General features: G+C 70.7%; 1 protein-coding gene across 1 annotated transcript in view; it reads right to left on the bottom strand.

Moving 5' to 3' along the window:
• The window catches only part of NOS3 (nitric oxide synthase 3), a 15,305-nt gene extending 9,302 nt beyond the window's left edge, over positions 1-6,003 (bottom strand). The window contains 11 exon segments of the mRNA XM_068673125.1: positions 1,131-1,204; positions 1,969-2,163; positions 2,291-2,392; positions 2,473-2,647; positions 2,872-3,011; positions 3,096-3,237; positions 3,732-3,823; positions 3,925-4,087; positions 4,504-4,652; positions 4,742-4,844; positions 5,608-6,003. Of these exon segments, the coding sequence (XP_068529226.1) occupies positions 1,131-1,204; positions 1,969-2,163; positions 2,291-2,392; positions 2,473-2,647; positions 2,872-3,011; positions 3,096-3,237; positions 3,732-3,823; positions 3,925-4,087; positions 4,504-4,652; positions 4,742-4,844; positions 5,608-5,720 (1,448 nt within the window). The 5' untranslated portion in view covers positions 5,721-6,003.
• Positions 6,004-8,743: the final 2,740 nt, after the last annotated feature.

The raw sequence follows: 8,743 nt of genomic DNA on the forward strand, positions 1-8,743 counted from the left end.
ATCCCATCCCCATCCCCATCCCATCCCCATCCCCACCCCATCCCATCCCATCCCATCCCCATCCCATCCCCCATCCCCATCCCCATCCCCATCCCATCCCATCCCCATCCCATCCCCATCCCCCATCCCCATCCCCATCCCCACCCATCCCATCCCCATCCCCATCCCATCCCATCCCATCCCCATCCCCATCCCCATCCCCATCCATCCCATCCCCATCCCCATCCCATCCCATCCCATCCCCACCCCATCCCATCCCCATCCCCATCCCATCCCATCCCCATCCCCATCCCCTTCCCCATCCCATCCCATCCCCATCCCACCCCACCCACCCCACCCCGTCCCCGTACCGCAGTGCCCCCAGTGTTCCCGCACTGTCCGTGTTGCTCAGCTGCCGTCTTTTCCTCTTCCAGGAGGCCACCAGCTGGTCGCGACTGTGAGACGCTGTTGAACCGCAGCTTGTAGCTCCTGTGGGGGGGGTTGATGTGAGCAGGGCGGGGGGCTCCCAGTGCCCGGAATTAGCAAGGGGAGCTGTCCCCATAGCAGGGGGGGGGACAGGGACACCCGTGGCCTCTATGCTCACTTGGGCGGCTCAGCCTGCGAGGCGCTGGTGTAGGGCGAGGACATCTCCATCAGCGCCTTGGAGAAGCTCTGTGGGAGGCACAGGTCACGGCCCTATCCCCATCCCGTCCCCATCCCCATCCCATCCCATCCCCATCCCCTCCCTGCCCCTCACCTCCCCGCACTCCGGCGGGTCCCCGTTGCCAAAGGTGCTGGTCACCACCAGCACCAAGGTCTCGTGCTCCAGGGACACGATGTCGTACTCGTCCATGCACAGCACCTGTGGGGTGGCGGGCAGGATGGGCTCCGATGGCCGGGCCCCCCCTGCAGCCCCCCCCAAGTCCCCTCTGCCCACCTTGGGTCGAAGGCGCGTCGGAAGAGCTGGCAGAGGCTCCAGGCGTAGGTGCGCGACTTGCCGGTCTCGGTGGCGTACAGGATGGTGGCCTTCACGCGCCGCGCCATCACGTGCCCCATCAGCTTGGCCGAGATCTTCACCGCGCTGTGGGGCCGAGAGGGTCAGCGCCGGCCCTGCCCCAGCCCCCGTGCCCCCCCCCGGGGCTGCCACCTACTTGGCCACCTCCTTGAAGGTCTTCCTCCGGGTGACGGTGGTGCCTTTGGAGACGTAGACCTTCCAGGCGTCGGGCTGCGGGCGGGCGGGGGGGTCAGGAGTGGGGAAGGACCTGTGGGGTGGGGAGGGGATGGGGTGGGGATGGGATGGGGAAGGGGAAGGGAAAGGAAGGGAAGGGGAAAGGGGAGGAAGGGAAGGGGAAGGGGAAGGGGGAGAAGGGAAGGGGAAGGGGAAGGGGAAGGGGAAGGGGAAGGGAAGGGAAAGGGAAAGGGAAAGGGAAAGGGAAAGGAAAGGAAAGGGAAAGGGAAAGGGAAAGGGAAAGGGAAAGGAAAGGGAAAGGGAAAGGAGAAAGGGAAAGGGAAAGGGAAGGGAAGGGGAAGGGGAAGGGGAAGGGAAGGGAGAAAGGGAAGGGAAAAAGGGAAGGGGAAGGGGAAGGGGAAGGGAAGGGGAAGGAAAGGGAAAGGGAAAGGAGAAAGGGAAAGGGAAAGGGAAGGGGAAGGGGAAGGGAAGGGAAGGGAGAAAGGGAAGGGAAAAAGGGAAGGGGAAGGGGAAGGGGAAGGGGAAGGGGAAGGGAAGGGGAAGGGGAAGGGGAAGGGGAAGGGGAAGGGGAAGGGGAAGGGAAGGGGAAGGAAGGGGAAGGGAAGGGGAAGGGGAAGGGGAAGAAAGGGGAAGGGGAAGGGGAAGGGGAAGGGGAAGGGAAGGGGAAGGGGAAGGGGAAGGGAAGGGGAAGGGGAAGGGGAAGGGGAAGGGGAAGGGGAAGGGAAGAAAGGGGAAGGGGAAGGGGAAGGGGAAGGGGAAGGGGAAGGGGAAGGGAGGGAAGGGGAAGGGTCCGGGCGCACCTGGTAGCGGAAGGTGGGGCAGAGCTGGTAGTTGACCATCTCCTGGTGGAAGACGGGGGTGAGGCTGCCCGAGATGGGGGGCACGATCCAGACCCAGTCGGCCGGGCACCCCCCCCGCGTCCGCAGCTCGTTCTCCATGTGCTTCACGAAGGACTCGGTGGCCGCGTGGTGGTCCACGATGGTCACTTTGGCGACCTGCGGGGACAGGGGGCAGGCAGTGGCCAATCCCCCTGGCACATGCCATGCCCTGGGGGTGTCCCCCCGGCTGTGCCCCCAGGACCACCCCCCCGAGGCCGCGGTGCCCCCGGCCGTGCCAGCCCACCTGGTAGCTGTGCAGCACGGCGATGTTCACCTCCACGGCGGCTTTGTCCTTCCAGAGGGACGAGGTCTTGCGCGTGTCCAGCCCCATGCGCAGGGCCACCTCCTGTCGGGGGGGGCGCAGGCTCGTTGGGACCCCCCCTGGCCCCCATCTCCCCCCTACCCCCGTGGCACCGCGGTGCTCACCTGCAGCAGGTTGTAGCGGTGGCTGTCGCACAGGTTCCTGGTGCCGATCTCGCTGCTCATGTACCAGCCGTTGAAGGGGGCCGCCGGGAACTCCAGCCCCCCGATCTCCAGCAGCATGTTGGAGACGGCGGGCAGCGCGTACCAGCGCAGCCCCAGCTCCCCGAACCACTCCAGCCTGCGTGGGGAGGGGGATGCAGCCCAGGACCCCTCACCGGCCCCCATCACAGACCCCCCACCTCCACCCCCGCCTCCCATCCCCACTCCTGCCCCCTGCTCCAGGGCTGCACTGTGATGAGCACCAGGAGCCCCCACCCCGTCCCCAAACCCGTGGCCGTGCCCACGCGCTGGGGCAGCCCCCAATCCACGGGCAGGGACACAGGGGGGCCCGGAGCCACTCACGTGGGATGTGTGAGGGGCACCTCGAGGACCAGCTCCGGCGGCAGGGGGAAGAGCTCGGGGGCCTCGTCGGGACCCTGCAGCAGCAGGGGCAGCACGTCGAAGCGGCCGTTCCCCGGGCTCCAGCCGTAGTGCACGCAGAGCTGGGGGCGCAGGGGGTATTAGAGGGGGGGGTCCGCGGTGCCCTCACCCGGTGCCGGGGCAGCAGGGTGGTCCTGGGCCCCCACCTCGGTGATGTCCACGTTGGCCGGGTCGCCCAGCACGGAGCCGTCGGGCTGCCGGTACCCGGCGTAGCGGATCAGCTGCGAGTTCCAGATGCGGAAATCGCCCCGGCCCGGCACCCGCTGGGGGAAGATGGTGATGGCCGACCTGCAGAGAGGGGGGAGGGCACCAAATGTCCCCCCAGGTTCTCATTGCTGTCCCCATCCCCATCCCATCCCCATCCCATATCCCATCCCCATCCCCATCCCCATCCCCATCCCCATCCCATCCCATCCCATCCCCATCCCCATCCCCATCCCATCCCCATCCCCATCCCCATCCCCATCCCCATCCCCATCCCATCCCCATCCCCATCCCCATCCCCATCCCATCCCATCCCCATCCCCATCCCATCCCATCCCCATCCCCATCCCCATCCCCATCCCCATCCCCATCCCCATCCCCATCCCATCCCATCCCATCCCATCCCCATCCCATCCCCATCCCCATCCCATCCCCATCCCCATCCCCATCCCCATCCCATCTCCATCCCATCCCCATCCCATCCCCATCCCCATCCCCGTCCCCATCCCATCCCATCCCCATCCCCATCCCCATCCCCACCCCACCCCACCCCACCCCCCGTTGGTGTTCTCTCTCACCGTATGTTGCCGCGGTTGGTTGCGTACTGGATGTGGGTGCAGAGGAACCCGAACATCTCCCCCACGCTGGCGCAGTCCCGGGCATCAAATACCTGTGGGGCAGGGGGTGCCGCTGCCTCCTCCATCCCCAGCCCCACAGCGTGCCCGGCCCTGGGGCGCCCCTCCAGCCCCATGGGGCTGCGCCCACCCTCACCTGCAGCTTGTTCCACTGGATGCGGCCGACGCAGCGGGCGGCGTTGCGCCAGGCCTGCTTGGCCCCAAAAATCAGCTCGGGCTCCAGCAGCTGGTAGGTGCCCGTGGCCTCGATGGCTGCTTCCACGTCCCGCAGCCGCTGTGCGTGCGCCGGGGAGTTGTCCCTGCGGGCACCCGCTCAGCTCACCCCAGCACCAGTATGGGGGCAGCCTGGAGATGGGGGGACCCCCTGGGGGCTCGGGATGCTCAGGGTGCAGCGAGGGGGGCACAGGCAGGGAGGGGGAGGCGGCGTCCTTGGAGCTCCCAGCTCAAAGTGGGGGCTTTGGGGAGGGGAAGGGGGGTTTTGGTGCCCCAGGCAGGGATGAGGATTTGTGTGCTGTGGGGTTGGGCTGGGCTGTGGGGTGGGGATGGGGATGGGGCCGTGGGGTGCCCTTGGGCAGGTTTGGGGCTGTGGGGTGCCCTGTAATGGGGATGGAGATGGGGCTGTGGGGTACCCTGGAGCAGGGATGGGGCTATGGGGTGCTGTGGGGTGGGGATGGGGCTGTGGGGTGCTGTGGGGCAGACCCCCGGCCACACTCACCGCCGGATGGACGCGTAGTACTGGTTGATGAAGTCCCGGGCCAGGGCCAGCAGCTCGGGGCCGCTGCGGGCACCCTCGTTGCCGGGGGCCGGCAGCTGCTTGGGCAGCACCAGGGAGCCCAGGCAGCGCCGCCCCGAGCACGGCAGTTCCTGGGGGGGTGGCAGAGGCTGGGATCCGTGGGGGCACCGGCCCGGCCCCGCACCCCACAGCCCCCCCAAGCCCCCACCCCGGTCCCCACCTGCTCGGCCTGGGCGCAGAGCGTGTCGTAGGCGATGCTCCCGGTCTCCCAGTTCTTCAGCCGGGCGAAGCGCGTGGGCTCCGTGGGGCGCACGGGCACCGGGCTGGGGGGAGGCAGCCCTGAGCCTGGGGACCCCTCCCCGAGCCTGGGGACCCCTCCCCACGCTCAGCCCCGCGGCTCCGACGCTTGGGGACGCTCCCGGCCCCCCAGGGGATGGGGATGGTGGGGGCAGGCAGGAAAGGGGGCAGCAGGGGGGTGCTGAGGGCAATGGGGTGCAGTGCTGGGGGTGAGGGGGGGTATCTCCCATGCCCCCCTGCCCTCGGTGTCCCCGGGCCCCCGTGGGGTGTGGGACAGGAGTGGGGTGAGGGCCCGGTGCCGGCTTGGGGCGTTCCTCGGCCTCGTGCGTGCGTGCGAGTGTGAACAATAGGCGTGAGTCAGAGCCGGGCCCCGCCACCCGAAGGGGTTAACGCCATCCTGTCCCCACGGGGGCTGCGGTGTCCCCCCCTGTCCCGACACGGCTCCCGTCCCATCCCCGTTCACCCCCCCTGTGTCCCATCCCCACGTCCCATCCTCCCCAGCTCGCCCCCTGGGCTCCCACGCGTCCCACGGGTGCCGCGGGGCAGGGGGGGTGGCAGCGGGACAACCCGGGCACGCCGTGGGGCAGGGAGGGCAGGGGGCTCACGGGGGGGCTCCCGTGGCTGTGCCCCCCGTCCCACCACCACCCAGCCGCCCCCACCCCACCGCGTCCACGTCTCCCGTGGGGCGAGGGCACCCCAGGGGCCATCCCCATGAGAACCGTCCCCGGACAGCGGACGGAGACGGGGGTCCCGCCGAGCCCTTACCCGCGCCCCCCCCCAGGCACCCACCTGCCCTTATCGGGGCCGGGCCCCTCGTCGGGTGCGGGGCTGAGCTGCCGCGAGCAGAGGCCGAGGCCGCAGGAGCGGGCAGCGCCGGGCAGCACGGCCGGCAGGTTCCCCATCGCGCCGCCACTGAGCCTCCGGGCAGGAGCGGCCGCTTCCTCCGGCGGTGATAAGGCGCGGGGGGAGCCGTGCCCCCCGCCCGCACGTCAGGGGGGCGGCCGCCACGCGGGACGGCGGCGGGGGCGTGGGGCCGCGGGACCCCGCGCGTGGGGCGCGCGGTGGACGGCGCCCGCCCGAGCCCGGACGCACGGGGAGAGGGGGCGCGGACACGGCCCCCCCCCCGCTGCTGCTGCCGCGGACCCCACGCGGGACCCACGCGGGACACGGAGGGGGAGGCGTCGGGGCAAGGGTCGCGGTTGGGAGACCCCCTGGGGGCCGCGGTGCTGCTGTGGGGGGGTGGTCGCGGTGCCCCCCGTGGGTGCCCACGGTCCCGCGCCCCCCTGGCCCCCCCGGCGGACATCCGGAGGTGCGCCCCGGCCCCCCCCCGGCCGGGCCCCCACCCAGTTCCTGCCATTGATGCCGCCCGGCCGCTGCCGGCCCCCCCTCGCAGGGCACCCTACGGGGGCCCCGCCACGGTTTAGGGGGCGCAGGACGGGGGGGACACACTGGGCGGGGGGGGAATGTGGGGGTCCCGTCGGGTACCCGCGGGGATGCTCCGAGCGGGGCGAGGGGACCCCGGGGGCCAGGGGGTGGGGGGGCGGGTGGTCCCGGGGGGTCCCGGGAGTGGGGCTCAAACCCCACGGGATTGGGGGGGCGCGGCGGGAACAGAGCGGGGTGCCCCGGGGGGGGGCCCGGCCGGGTCGGTCCGGCAAAGGGTTCCGCAACAGTGCCGGGACTCGGGGGGGGGGGCGGCAGGGAACGGGAAGCCGCGCCCCGAGAATTTCCTTCCTGCGCCTCGGAGGAAAGCAACGCCTGGGAAGGGCGCGGGGGGGGGCAGGGAGGGAATCCGGGCAGGGGGCTGGGGGGGGGCAGGACCCGGGCAGCCCCCTCGTGGGACACGTCCTGGGGACCCCCCCGGGGGTGCCGCCGCGGGGGCAGCGCCGGGTGCGCCCCCCAGCCCCGCGGGCAGCGCTGGGCAGCCGGCCCCGAGGGGGGGGGCGTGGGACCCCACCCCCAGCCCCATGCCGGGGCCACCGCCCCCCTTGTGCCCCCCCCGCCCCTACCCCGACCCCCTCGCCCCCCCGGGGGCGGGACAGGGCTGTCCGTCACCGCCGGACGCTCACCCCATTGGCTGCCCCCCCCGAGGGGGCGGTGACCGGGCGGCCCCGGTGCCGGTGGGGGGGCCGGGGGGGGACCGGGGGCGGCCCCGGGGGCAGGCGGGGCGGGGGCTCGGGGCTTGTCCTGCCCGCAGCCCCCCGCCCACGGCCCGGCCCCTCCCGCGTGGGTCCGCCCGTGGGGCAGCCGCGGGGTCCCTCGCAGCCTCCTGGGGGCCCGGGGCAGTGCGGGAGGGGCTCGGCTCGGCTCCGCCAGTCCCGTCCTGTCCCGTCCCGGTTCGGCCCGGCTCGGCCCGCTGGAGCCCGCTGGCACCGCGCGGGTCGGGGCAGGGTCGGGCCGGGGCCGGGGCAGGGCCGGGGCCGCCGCCGCTTTCAGCACCTCGGACAGGGGCGGGCGGAGCGGCCCCGACGGGACCGGCACCGGGAACGGGAACGGGAACGGGAACGGGTCTGGGGCTGGGACCGGGACCGGCACCGGGACTGAGACTGGGACTGGGACTGGGACCGGGACTGGGACCGGCACCGGGACCAGTAACGGAACTGGGACTGGGACCAGCAAAGGCACTGGGACTGGCACCGGCACCGGGACTGGGACTGGGACCGGGACCAGGACCGGCAATGGGACAGGGACCAGTAATAGGATTGGGACTGGGACTGGGACTGGGACTGGGACCGGCACCAGCACCGGGACTGGGACCAGTAATGGAACTGGGACTGGGACCAGCAAAGGCACTGGGACTGGCACCGGCACCGGCACCGGGACAGGGACTGGGACTGGGACCAGGACCGGCAATGGGACAGGGACCAGTAATAGGACTGGGACTGGGACTGGGACCGGGACCGGCACCAGCACCGGGACTGGGACTGAGACTGGGACTGGGACTGGCACCAGCACCGGGACTGGAACTGGCACTGGCACTGGGACTAGAATCAGCAACAGAAGTAGGACCGGGACCGGGACTGGGACTGGGACAGGGATCAGCACTGGAGCAGCACCAAGACCAGTACCAGCACTGGAGCAGGACTGGAACCAGTACCAGTACAAGGACCAGCACTGGGACCAGTACCAGTACTACGACCAGCACTGGGACCAGTACTAATACTAGGTCCAGCACTGGGACCAGTACCAGTACTACGACCAGCACTGGGACCTGTTCCAGCGCTGAAGCAGTACTGGGACCAGTACTAATACTAGGTCCAGCACTGGGACCAGTACCAGCACTGGAGCAGGACTGGCTGTGTGGAGCCCACACGGCGGGGGACAGTGTCTGGGGGCTGCACTGTGGGGCTGGTGGGGGGGTCCCCAGTGAGAGTCAGATGCAGCCCCCCCCCCATGACCTCACATGACCCCGGGCAGAGCACACTGCCCCAGCACATCCCAGTGTCTCCAGTACCAGGGCTGGGATGGGGATTGGGACTGGGACTGGGATATGGGACCAGAAGCAGGACCGAAACTGGGACTGGGACCAGAACTGTCACCAGCACCAGCACTGGGACTGGGACAGGAACAGGGACTGGCAGTGGGATTGGGACAGGGACTGGCACCAGGACAAGCAGTGGGACTGGGGCCAGTAAAGGAACCGTGTCTGGGACCAGCAATGGGACTGGGTCTGGGACCGGTGATGGGACTGGGACCAGTAATGGGACTGGGACCGGCAATGGGACTGGGACTGGCAATGGGACTGGGACTGGCAATGGGACTGGGACCAGCAATGGGTCGGAGACCAGGACCAGAACCCAGAGCCAGGATCAGAACTGGGACCAGAACCAGGACTGGGTCCCAGCACTGGGACTGGGACCAGCACAGAGACTGGAGCCTGGCACCAGGCCAGGACCCAGCACCGACCTGAAACTGGGGAAGGCACTGG

This window comes from Anas acuta, chromosome 2, assembly GCF_963932015.1.
Source record: "Anas acuta chromosome 2, bAnaAcu1.1, whole genome shotgun sequence".
In the NCBI taxonomy this organism is placed as follows: domain Eukaryota; kingdom Metazoa; phylum Chordata; class Aves; order Anseriformes; family Anatidae; genus Anas; species Anas acuta.